Source organism: Benincasa hispida, chromosome 5 (genome assembly GCF_027475165.1).
Source record: "Benincasa hispida cultivar pf3 chromosome 5, pf3_genome.v1.1, whole genome shotgun sequence".
Classification (NCBI taxonomy): Eukaryota; Viridiplantae; Streptophyta; class Magnoliopsida; order Cucurbitales; family Cucurbitaceae; genus Benincasa; species Benincasa hispida.
Genome location: NC_143482.1, coordinates 17,585,002 through 17,598,832, shown reverse-complemented (window position 1 = coordinate 17,598,832; position 13,831 = coordinate 17,585,002). Strand labels below are relative to the sequence as shown.

Here is a 13,831-nt window from a genome sequence, read left to right as displayed (position 1 = left end):
GTTGGACATTTATAATTCTTAATATATATAATTCCAAGTATATAAGATTTCAATTCTCTCCATTCCTAAAAAACAAACGACCTCTAAAGATAATTTGAAAAAAAATAATCAAACACTGAGTTAGAAACACCCTTTAAAATTTTAACTAAATACTTACATTTTTTTTAAGAAAAAGAAACTTGTAGTCTTCAATATATAGTTTAGACAACATGGAAAATACCTAATTAGACCTTGTTTAAAATGACATTTTAATATTTAATCAAGCATGTAAGAAATCATTTCAAATAGACATCTAATCATTTAACTAAGGCACAATTAAACAAAATTGAAAAATAGCTCACAACTTCCTTGTCTCTTTCTTCCTTTTCTTTTCTTTTTGAAATTATGAAGCACTTACATCATCATGGAAACAATATTAGGTAGCACAACCTTTTATCATAGGTTGTAAATATAAATTTCTTAATAAACGTAATTCAATTGGTTGCTAAAACATATGTCGTCAATTAAGAAGTTAGAGATTCAAATGGCGATTCACACTATACATTATCATCTTAAAAATATATTATTTTTTTTTCCAAATTAATCAGACCGTTATAACGCAAATTAAACTTTATCGAGACAACAAAATAATAATAGCAACAACAACATATAACAATGTAATGTTTTCATATGGATTCTTCAAGTATTTAAATGAAGCCAAAAGAAATATTTAAAAAAAGAAAAGAAAAAGTGATGTTATTTAAATTAGAATTCTCATATATGTAAATGGAAAATCAAAATTGAAAGAAGGGTAAAGGAATTGTACTTTTTCACTTCAACTTTACTTTTTCTCCTCTTTCTTCTCCTCTTTTTTTTCCTCTTTTTTCTCTTCCTTTTTCTCTTCTTTCTTCTCCTCTTTCTTCTCTTCCTTCTTCTCTTCCTTTGCAGGTCCAACTGATATTATATCAACTTTACCAACTTTCTTCAATTTCTTCACAATCGCCACCGCATCCATCGATCCAATCACCGTCAGTTTCTGATCCTTCAGATCCGCCGCAATCGAATCAACTCCTAATTATCCCAACATCACAATCTAAATCACTTCTAACCGTAATCCAAATTTTCCATATACAAAACAAACAGAGTCGATCCATTTTCTTTCCACAATTACAGATCAGAAAATTGTCCAAGGAAGATGAAGATACGAACCGTAGATGTCGGCAGCAGCTTCGATTGCTTTCTGCTTCGTCTTCTCGTCCGTCATCGTCATCACTTTCAGCACAACTTTCTGCAACAAATTTCAAAATTATCGAAGACAAACCAAATCATTAGATTACGAAGGAAGAAACGAAAGAGGAAATACAGAGAAAAAAAAAAGGAAGAAGAAAGAACCTGAGCCATTTTAGTGAAGGGAAGGGGAAGGGGAAGGGAGAGAGGTGAAATGAAAGGGAATGAAGTGAGGGAAGAAAGGCTTTATGGAAAGGGGGAAGGGGAAGTCGCCATCTAACAGCGCGACTTCAAGGGGTAAAAATCCAAAAAGGGGGAGAGAAGGGATTATATTCGTTTTCAATAGTGACGTATTCGAGTGTCATCGGTTTAAGAAGGCACGCACAACCAAAACGTCCATGCCCATTCCTATCTCTCTTTTTAAAATAAAATAATTACAAAAGTCAAATTTTTATTAGTCCAAAATTAATTTTCTTTTTTAAATAAATAATAAATAATAATTACAAAGTCAAATTTTTATTAGTCCAAAATTCAAACCAATTTATTTTGATTTTGACATGTTAGAGTTAGAAAACTTCGTCTAAAACTTTGCATTTGAAAGGGAAAAAAAATTAAAATATAAAGCCTAGTGGAAAGAGGTGGTGGCAAATCTAGGCGATGCCACATAAATTATATTTAAATTTCTTGTTAGATATTTAGAACTATTTCATATTTTTTTCTATATTTTCTTTTTAAATTCTTACGATAATTCTTATTTTTTTTTAAATTTTTAACCGATTTTTAAAAGAAAAAAAATAATTAAAAGATGATGGTAATGGATAACATTTTAGAGCTAATAATTAAATATAAGACAATACTTTTAAAGAATTATAAATATAGCAAAATTTATCCATGATAGGCTTTATCGTTGATAGACTTTGAGAACTGAATCTAAATTTTGCTATATTTGTAAATTATTTTGCATTGTTCTATACTTACTAATATTTTGGGGTTCATTGCTATTTTGTCAATGCCTCTTTTTAAAACTATTTTTTTTTTATAGTTTTGAAAATTTTGTTTGTTTTTTGAAAATATTGGTAGAAAGTAAATGTAACAATAACAAAAAATTTAATAGTGGAAAGAGTGTTTATAAAATTAATTTTTTTAAAAAAAAACCAAAACTCTATTTGGTAAGAATTTCGTTTTTTTTTAATATTTAACTTATAAACACCCCTTTTACTTCTAAATTTTTAGTTTTGTTATACACATTTTATCAATGTTTTAAAAAATTGAAGGCAATTTTTGAAAACTAAATAAAAAATATTTTAAAAAGTTTTTATTTTTGAAATTTGAATAAGAATTCAATTTTTGTACTTAAAAGATGCAAATTATTGTTATAAAAATGGGAGAAAATAGGGTTAATTTGAATAAAATAAGATGCAAATTATTGTTATAAAAATGAGAGAAAATAAGCTATGTTTGGTAATCATTTTGTTTCCGTTTTTGAAAATTAAGCTTATAAACACTACTTTCACTTATAAATTTCTTTATTTCTACTTTTCACAAATGGTTTAAAAAGCCAAGCTATATTTTGAGAACTAAAAAAAGTAGTTATAAAAAAGTATTTGTTTTTGGAATTTGGCTACAATTATATTTAAAAAAGACACAAATCATTCTAAGAAATGCCGATAAAATAGGCTTAATTTTTAAAACAAAATAAAAACCAAATAATTATCAAACATGACCTAAATGATTACTCAAATGATTACCAAACTTTGATTTTCTATTTTTTGTTTTTAAAAAACAGATACTTCTGGTAAATCATTTCTCTGTTCATAAAATTCTAAAAACGTTTTTAAAATCACGAATGAATTTGAAATAAGGAAAAAGGTATCAAAATTTGGTTTCTAATTCTGTATAGTCGTCCACTCATTGCAACAGCCTCACACCTCTAAATTCTTATGTTTGCGCCACCGTTTCATGAATACTTTTATTTTTTTTTTCCCTCTTTTACTTTTACTTTTTCTTCTGTTGAATAAGAACTTTTGAATATTGTTTGAATACGGTTTCAGTTACATTAAAGATTATTCAAATGAAGTGTATATACATATGCAATACATGGTCAACAATTCTTTGTCAAGAAAAATGTTGTATATAAGAACGCAATAATACTAGTAAATTGATACATCTTAACTCAATACAGACAAGCACAATGGAAACATACAAATATTGTATACAATAACAATGTTCAAATTAAAAAGTAAAACAAGAGGGAATAACAAGAGTTATAAATTGAATAACCTAAATCTTCAATATCTTATAGAAATTCAATACGTAACAGAGACAGTTATAAAGAGTTATCTTAAAGACAATTATTCTTTCTACATAGACTGTAAGCAGACTACAACGATTGTCTCATGCCGGATACAATTACTAAATCTAGTAGATCAACGACAACCTCAAACTACTTGGATCATGAAGAACTCTTGTATACCTTACTTTCAACTAATAAACTCAAAATCAAAAGAAAGAGATGAGAAAAGGACTCTCCAATTTGGAACATGATACACCAAATGAATGAAAACTAGTTGCTATTTTTAGGCTAGCAATGTTAGAGAATTGGAATTGATTATACTTGTCTAAGGTTGTTTGGGATTCTATTCTATGAGTCGTTTCGTTGGTTGTCTCAGAAAATGTCCTACAATATGTCTCCCGGAGTGTTGATCTAGGAGATTATTTTTTCCTTGTTTGAAAAATCCTGCGTAATTATACCTCTCGAATTCTTTCATTATTTAAGCTCTACAGATTTTGAATGGGGTTGTTTTCCCTTTTTCCACTTTGCTTATTTAAGAGCAAGTTATTAAACGGGTTCTAAAACTTAAGACTAGAGGAGCCTAAGTTCATCATGTGAAGTGGTCTTCATTTGAAAGTGGAAAGATGGCGATTGAGAGGGAGCCACACACTTAGGAGAAAAGCCTAAGTGATTGCTTACTAATATACCCATGCTTAGGGAGAACCTAAGTCTCTTCAAGAGAGAGTCTCACACTTAGGGGAGCCTAAGTAATTATTTATCAAGTTTGGCTATTTATGTGTCACTTTATTGACTTCTTATTTACAAATAACTATAACGTTGTAATCACTTAACTTTATATTAGTAAAAGTATCTTTTCTAGACATACTATACCCTAGACATAGGTGGTATATCGCCGAACTGTGTTACTAAACTTTGTGTTTTGACTTTTAAAGTTACTTTATGTGCTTTACTGTTTGTCCTTACAATTTTTAGAACGTTGGGACTAACACATTTACCTTTGTGTTAGATAACCCTAATTTCATTTAGTATCAAAGTGGGTCATCTTTATCTCAGGTCCTTTAATCATGGAAGGAATTAAAGAAGGTGGTTCTACGACACGTTCCCATGTTCTAGATGACATTAATTACTCTTACTGGAAGGCCAGAATGAAAGATATCAACAACAAGACGTGGAAATCAGTTGTGACTAGTTAGTTTTATCTTCAGGTTGTTGGTGCGAACAGTAAAGATATTCTAATATCAGAAAGTGAATGGACTAAGGTGGAGTATGAAGCTTTTATTGGAAATTCTCATGCACTCAATGCCATTTTTCATGGTGTTGATAGAAATATATTTCACTTGATTAATACCTTGTGTTTGGCCAAGGAAGCATGAGGTATTCTCTCTATGGCGCATGATAGAATTTCAAAGGTCAAGATGTCAATGCTTCAACTATTGGCCAACAAGTTTGAAAATTTAAAAATGCTCGAAGATGAATCTATTGTTGAATCCAATGTTCATCTGCTTGATATTGTGAATGAATCCTTTGCTTTAGAAGAGAAGATCTCTGAAGATAAATTGGTTAGAAAAGAACTTCAATTCTTGCCCAAAAATTTTGACATGAAGGTGACTGCCGTTGAAGATGCTCAAGCAATTACCACCATGAAGGTTGATGAGCTATTTGGTTTGTTATTAACTTGAAGTTTCATTTGATAACAAACTTGACTAGATTAATAAAGGCATTGTATCGCAGTCCATTGTTGGTGAGTTGGTTGAAGAGAATAGTGGAGAGTTAGAAGAATTTCTTGTAGACTCAATATCTGTAACGATCGGATCCTTGCATATTATGGTCCGACCGCTACGACATGTATACTTAGACTTTTCTATCATGAGATGAGTTTTGGCAAAAATCTCAAAAGAACATATCTAAGATTTTATTAATTAGGTAGAAAACTATATAAAAAGTTTATTTTACAAAACACCAGGATCCATAAAACATTAGCGTAGTGGTACAAAAATGCATATGCCTATAATAGTGAATTTGATGGTTGGCCATTTGAGCGACATCCAGTTCTGCCACCTACGCTGTGTCCTTACCTACAAAGTCTGTAAAATAGGATGAGTATATAATATACCCAGTAAGTAGTTCTAACTTAAGGTAGTGACCAAATGTACAGTCACATGCAACATGTCATGAAAAAATATGATTGGGACCGAAATATATAATAACATGTGGTGGTCGGTTATGCTTCTTACGTAAATTTCTCTGCCCTGATAGGAAGATGAGAACTTAGGTAGAAACTAACCCATCTGATGATTAGCGAGTCATGCAGTCAGTAGGGCCAGAGTCGCATCCAACATCAACCATTAACATAAACGTAAGATTGGACTAGAGAGGTGCAACCATACATACCCTGTTAGTCCCTAGCAAAAACTTGACATAGAATTGGGTCTAGAGGGGTGTAACCATACATGCCCTGCTAGTCCTAGAAGCATAACCTTTATCTAATTAAAATTTAATCTTATGAATAAACATAATGCATGAGGTCCCTTGTCGATAAACATATTTTAAACATGTAATGCAACATAACAATAACATAATTATGCAACATATTAAAGGTACACTACCATGAACCACTTAAAGAGAGGGTGAGATAAACTACTTACCTTGACTGTGATCCTAGTTATTCATTATTATTTCTTATGGTTTAATCAGTAGAGCTTTTCCTCTTAAATCAGAAGAAAATTTGGGCAGCACTTCCCTCGCGTTTCCTCCTTCAAACTAACAGAATTACTTCACCCTTTTCACACGATTTTTACTACTGAGTTTTGTTTGAGAATGAGTTTAACTTCCGCTCAAAGCCTCCTATTTATAGTCGTTTCCAGCTTTTCTCTGTGTGACAACTCATTCTACAAATGGCTTCTTTAAAATTACTTAGGTTTAAGAATTTCTCTTTATAAGATACTTAATTTTGGCTAACGTTTGCCCTTACGTCTTCAACCTTTGTTTGTATTCAATTTTAGGGTTCTCCATGTATAATCTATAAGATCGTTGCCAAATTCAACGCATAATCTACGCTTCTGTCCAAATCTCGCGCTTTCTGTTCTCAGAATCTCGCTCTTTCCAGCTTTCTCACTGGTTTGGCTCTCCTGACTCTCGCTCTCGCTCTCATTCCTACTCTAGCTCTCGCTATCGCTCTCACTTTTGCTCTCGCTCCCGCTCCCACTCTCGCTCTCGCTCCCGCTCCCACTCTCGCTCTCACTCCCGCTCAATCCCACTGTCTCGCTGAGAATCTCGCTCTCTCCAATCTCGCTAGTTTTCTCACGTGGGTTGCCTTCACTGCTTGTGGATTCCACTTTCCTGTTTTAACTCTTTCAAATTTTAAGAGTATATGGGCAATTAATTCACCTCCAATTCTTCCAATGAGCAGTGCCAAAACAAAAAGTTATCTACTGCCCTTTGTCTCTTGAATTAGCTAGCGTCCAACTTCTAATTAATCCTCCCTGATTCTGCCCCTTATTCATTATTTTTTTGATAATTAATAAATTTTTTATTTTTTTCCAATTATAAATTAGGGTTAGGGTATTACATTTACCACCCCTTTAAATAAAATTTCGTCATGCTTAACATTTAACATTTAATTTCCTGTAATGTATGCGTACAAATTTGGGTTGTTACAATATCCTCGCTATCCAAATAATTCAATAGAGTGTTGAAGCGGTTTGAAAAAGGATATAGAAATCATGTTCCTCATAATGTTAAGGTAAGTGGAGTAACATTCACAAAACAGTATTGGTCGTACAATCTTGAGAAGGATGCTGATAAAGTAGGTAGCAGCAGTTTAAGCAAAGAAAAATTGTTTTGTTGCAAGGAATGTGAAAGAAATGGACATTATCAGCCTTAAGTGCCCAAATTATTTAAAATGACAGAATAAAAGTTATGTCCTGACTTTATCTAATGAAAAATCTGAAGAAATTTGGGAACTGAAGGAGGATGCCATAGCTCTTTTCAGCTGCATTTCCTTAGATACTTCATCATGCAAACCCCTAAAAATGATTTTAGTAAAAATAGTGATAAAGACGAACTCCCACTTGATTAGATGAACTTTCATCTGATTTGACTGACACTTCCTATCGTGTCTTGCATAGGAATTAGAATTGACATAGTTCATATAGAATTGGAATTGACTATATTTATTTAATGTGATTTGTGCTTTTGTTTTACGAGTTGTTCTTGTTGTTCAAAAAATGTCCTACAGGATATCTCTTGGAATGTTGATTCGGCAGATTTTTTCCTTATTTGGAAAATCTTGTGTAATTATATCTCTCAAATTCTTTTCTTATTTAAGCTCTACTGATTTTGAATGAGGGTCTTTTCCAATTTTTCGTTGTACTTATTTAAGAGCAAGTTGTATTCTTACTAGGGTTGTCGATTTAAGTCTTTGAATTGAAGTTTTTGTTTTTGTGTGGCCAAACGACATAACCTTCTATCAATCATAAATGTCGTGAAGCAAGGAGTTCTATAGATCTTGAGGTGTTGCTATAGATCATCTTAAAGCTTGAATTGATTCTTGAGAAGGGTTTCCTAATCTTAGGGGGAGCCTAAGATATCATTACTTGACAAGGGATTCTCAAACTTGGGGGAAGCCTAAGTTTATCAAGAAGAGTAGTCTTCATTTGAAAGTAGAAAGATTTTCAGTTGAGAGAGAGTCTCACATTTAGAAGAAGCCTAAGTAATTGCTTACTAAGATACTCGTGCTTAGGGGGAACCTAAGTCTCTTTGAGAGGGAGTCTTACATTTATGGGAAACTTAAATGATTATTCATCAAGTTGAATTATTTGTGTGTCACTGTATTTGTCGCGTATTTATAAATAATTGCAATGTTGTAATGGATTGACTTTATAATAGTAAAAGTATCTTTCTCAGGCATACTACCGCTAAATGTACATGGATATCACCAAAGTGGGTTATCAAATGTTGTGTTTTGTCTTTTTAGAGGCGTTTGAAACGCTTCCAATATTCGTGCAGTTCTCTCTAGTGCCCGAGTAATCCCATAAATCTCATTCCATATTCTAGTGGCTCGTGAAGTTGGGAAAAACTTTTCTAGATGGTGCTTCTTTATTTCATTCTATCTCATCATTGATCCAGATGGCAAGTAGTACAACCAGTAGTTGGCATCATCCTTTAAAGAAAATGAGAAGGCTCTTACATTTAACTACTCCTCGGTGACATCGTGAGGCCTCATATTGTCACACATGATGTGAAATTCCTTCAAGTGCTTGTGCGAGTCCTCACTTGCACGATCATGGAGACTTGGTAGTGAGTAAAATAAAAATATTTCAGGCTCAAACATACCCATCGTTATGGGGTACGTGATGCACAATGGTTGTTAGGTCATGTTAGAAGCTGCTAGTTCCCTCAAAATATGCTTTTGGATGACTGCCATTGTTGCCTCTTCCTCTTCCACTATCTTTTTTTTGTTGCGTGTGTTTGACACTGATTTGAGAATTTTGCACTGACTGTGTGCAAGGATCGAATCCTATAGCGGAAGCAAGTGATCACTTTACTTTCATTTTTATTTTAGAAACTTACAACATAGAATATAAAAGTATAGCATTCATAATGCACAAAATCAATAGACTAAGCATGCTTAATTAATTATACAGAGAAAAAGAAACAACTTATCTTTGAAAACATTCTTCAAGAATTCTAGCAATTCTTCTTCTTCCTCAACATGTAGCATCAAGGTCTCTTCTAGAATGTGAACATGACGCCACTGTCGGGTCTTCCCGACTATTCTCTTTGCAATGACTAGTCAGAGAGAGGGAATCTTTGTTGTGGAGGAGAATTTTATACAAAGCACTATTTCTCTAAAAAAAAAAGAAAAAAAAAACTTGAGAGTGATAGGAGAAGGAGACGAGAGGAGTTTTTTTTTTTTTTTCAAAAACAAATTTTTTGAGAAAAAAACTTTCCCTCCATACCTTTATTTAAAATATGAAGTGGGATTAAAACATAACTCTCACTTCCTATTATTTAAATAAAATGACATAAAATTGGTTTAATTAAAATTAACTAATCAAATTAATTAGTTAATATCTTAACTAAATATCTCATATTTAATTATATATATATTCAAATGCACATCTTTCTCATAACCTATAGTTTTATTATGATTGTCATTCATATTTAATTTTAATCTATAGTTTTAGTATGAATATAATTCATCCTATTTTAATATTTGAATCATATTCAAATATATTAAATCTCGTTTTATTTTAATTTTGAATGTTATTCAAAATTAACTTTATACTATAATGTAACAATATATATTATATTCAATGTATCATATACGATTAATGTTATTCCATTAAATAATTTAAATCATTCAAATTCTTCCAAAACTAATGGTCCCTATTTACTTGTTGTGGGCTAGTAAAGGGACCTAATTGACCTACAAATTAGAAGCTCTGATGATCCGAGATCCACTAATTAAACTCTTTAATTACGTTAATCAACATTCATATCCACTAAAGACCCACAACTGCACTCTTTGCACAGTAAAATATTTTATGTTCATGGATTTAACCATTACTAGTAAGTTGATCCTTCACGAGTTGTTCGTAATTACAGCTACGTCAAGTTCTCATTTTACCTCTGTAATTACCTCTTAATCCTTAGGTACCACTGATTCTTCTAATGAATGATCTGTTTATGGTCCTACCATAAACCAAGTCTTTCTCGAGACAATGAGAGTGCATGTACTCTTTATTCAAGACCTGAAATTAGCACTTAAGGGAACTACTCATTTACTTACTATAAAGGCGGGAAGAAGTGAATTTCATCTTGTCAATAATGTTCCTCGCTCCCTACTTAAACATATCCCCGAAATGGTAGGTTTATTAAGTCGGGGACTCAGATCACTCTCACTCATACAAATCAAATGACAATTCTCATAGGCATAAGTCCATAACTCATTAAGGATTGAGATCGAGTTATGTAGTTATCCTATGAAATATTAATCTTTTCAGTCAACAGTGTTATGAAAAGAGATTAAGCATTTTGCGATCCGATCTTATAAATCTCATTGTATAGGATACTGCCACTCGCATATCTCTAAATGAACGATCTGGATCACATTATTTGTGAGAGTTTGTACAAGAGTTACAAATGATATGATCCATATTCGGTCTTATACAAGAGTTGTAAGAATTACAAATGATATGATCCATATCGTTCATGTGGAGACATGCGAATGGGGTATCCTGTATAAAGAGTTTATATAAGACCGATCTGCAAAATGATTGATTTATCTTTATAACATTGTTACTTGAAGAGACTAACATTTTACTAGGATGACCTAGGTTACTTGACCTTAATCCTGATTGAGTTATGAACTTTTGTCTATGAGGGCAATCCTTCAATTTGTTCGGGTGGGAGCAGCCAGTTTTATCGACTCAATAAGTCTACTATTTTGGAGATTTGTTTGCATAAGAAGTTGGAAATACAGCTACACAAAATAAAATTCTCTCATTCTCGTATTTAAGGAAAGTAGATAAATTTCCCCCTTTATAGTTGATTCTGGGTCGTAAACCATGAGACCTCACCCTCTCATTGGCCCGAGAAGGATTAGTGTATAGTTGGACTATAAACTGTTTGTTCATTAGAGGAATTAGTAGTACTTAACGAGTTAGATAGAACTCCACGGGTAAAACGTAATTTGACCTAGCTGTAATTATGAGCAATTCTTGTGGAACGACTTACCGTTGATCAGTTATATCCATGGACACAGAAATATGTCTTTAGTGTAAAGAGTACAAATGTCTGTCTTTAGTGGAGTGACCAATAATTAATGAATATTGATTAATTTAACTAAAGAGTTTAATTAATTAATCTCATATCATTGAAGCATCTAATTTGTAGGTCCATAAGGTTCACTTGTTAGCTCACTATAGATAAAAATAAGAGATAATATTTTTTGGAATAATTTGAATTGTTCAGATTATTTAAGGGAATTTAAGATTTTAATTATATTATATGATTAATGTAAATTATAATGTAAATTATAATGTATATTGATACATTATATAGTTAACTATAAACATGACTTATAATTAAAAATATATGATATTTGAAGAGATAAATATTTGAATTAGATTCAAATATTATTTATATGAATAAGATTTATATAAATACTATAGATTAAAATTTAGTATGAATATGATTCATATTAAAACTATAGGTTATAAGAGAGGGTTGCCTTTTAGTATGATTATAATGCATATTATATATATGGTTTATTGACTTAGGTAAATCAACCATATTATATAAATACTATATTACTAATATTAATAATATAATATTTCATAACTCCTCATTATAGGTGAATTATTTTGTTGTACGTGAGAGAGAATTATTGTAACTTCTTCTCCCCCACTCTTTACTTTATCAGTTTTTCAAAAATAGATAGGTAGTACAAAATACATAAGAAAAATAGAACTCTTTCAATTTTCCCAAAAGAAATATCTCTGCTTTTACTGATTCCCTCTCCCAAAAACGAAGGTGGAGCCCACACATCCATTGTTCCTTGTTTCCTAAGAATAACAAGGTGATCAAGTGGTGGTGTCTAGAAGGATTTGCTATTTCCTATTCGTTCTAAAAAGTTGTTGTATTCGTGATCCAAATAGAGGAAAATCGTGAAGAATAAATCTACAAGGGTGAGTTCTTCTTTTCCTCTCTCTCTAGAAAATCATGCTTAAAGATCATCGTTTATCCATTTCGCTATGAATGTGGATTCTCTATTTTCTAGTGTTTTTCAAATTGATTTTCAATTGCATTGCGTTCATGTGCTTCCACGAGGAATTTGATTTCTTCAATTTGTATTAGAGCCAAATCGTGCAATATGATTTTCAATTTGGAACAAAAAACAGAGAAGTAACCTAGGTGAAATTCTACATTGTGAATGTTGGGTTTTGCAAATAGATGTTTCAAATTTTGGCACTAGTTTTACTATTTAATTTGATTAAAGTTGTAAGGGTCCATTATTTTTGGACATTTAAATTTTGCAATCGAGTTTGTAAGTCCAAGTCTTGAAGATTAGCAAGCGTTAGTAAGGTTTGAGATCATGAATGGAGCAATTTGAACGAAGAACGAAGTAGAGCACTCCATTTTGTGATGGAGCGTAAGGCAAAACATTGTGATGATGTGCTTTACGCTGCGACGTAGAAAGCCAACGTAACTATGCTCGGCAACTGCATTGTGACACTGAGGCCAATCGTGGAAACACTGTGTCAAGCATAGTGTTATGCTATGACAAAATTCCAGCCCGACATAGCTAGGCCCCGAGCAGTTGACACACACGTGTAGGCAGTTCTAGATTGTGGGTTCGAGCCTAGCAGTAGCAGTTTGCCTTTTTATTTTTGAATTTAATTAAAGTGATATAATATTATTTTTTAGGATTCTAAAATTTGATCTATTTTTCTATTTATTTAATTTATACATTTGATGTATGGTTAAATATTATATGTTGTATGAAGTATGTCATATAGTTTTAAAATTCCACCTTAGGATAAGCATTAATCATGCATCATATTTAATATAAATATTATATTATTTAATTGCATGATCTTATAAGCACACACATGTATCATATTTAATATAAATGTTTTATTATACATTTGCATGTTTCATTAAGCATATACATGCATCATACTTAATATGAATGTTATATTATATGTTGAGCATATATTGATTTCATTAATAATGAATATAATGGTTATAAGCATGTATTGTTTTCATTAATAATGAATATAATAGTTATATTGTATGATGAAAATGATAATGCATTGAGCATGACATTACTTAGTAAATATAGATGTTATATTTGACTAATATCATTAAAGGCATGTTATAGCCTTTAATTTTCCATTAATTTATACAATTTATAAGTTTAATGAATTATATTAAAATCTATAATCAAGAGTTACATGCAAATATAAGTCTCAATTAATTTTAAATATTTAAAATTAATTCACCTAGACTTGTAATAAACAAATATTATTATTAGAAATAGATCAATCTTTTATTTTTCCTTTCAATAGGATAAATATGAAATAATAAAAGATTAAATTCATAAAGTGTTTGTCTATAAGGGGTCTTTATCTAAGGAAGATTCTGTCTAAGGATTGGGGTATTTATGTTCATGGAAATGGAACGCCATTGCTTGGAAACCAATCTAGAAGATGAATTAGACAAACATTTTATAAGCATGCAATAAATGTTTAGATTTATTAAAATGTTTAGTAAATAATAATCATATATTGTTAAAATCTTCAATATAACTGTTATATTGAGCAA

General features: G+C 31.3%; 1 protein-coding gene across 1 annotated transcript; it reads right to left on the bottom strand.

Annotated features, from left to right (window-relative positions):
• Positions 1–647: 647 nt before the first annotated feature.
• Positions 648–1,627, bottom strand: LOC120078170 (Copper transport protein family). Its single transcript, XM_039032396.2, has 3 exons — positions 1,372–1,627; positions 1,189–1,267; positions 648–1,050 (listed from the first exon to the last, which is right to left on the bottom strand). Exons 1-3 carry the CDS (start codon positions 1,378–1,380, stop codon positions 821–823), a joined length of 318 nt encoding a protein of 105 aa, XP_038888324.1. The 5' UTR covers positions 1,381–1,627; the 3' UTR covers positions 648–820.
• Between the last annotated feature and the right edge of the window lie 12,204 nt (positions 1,628–13,831).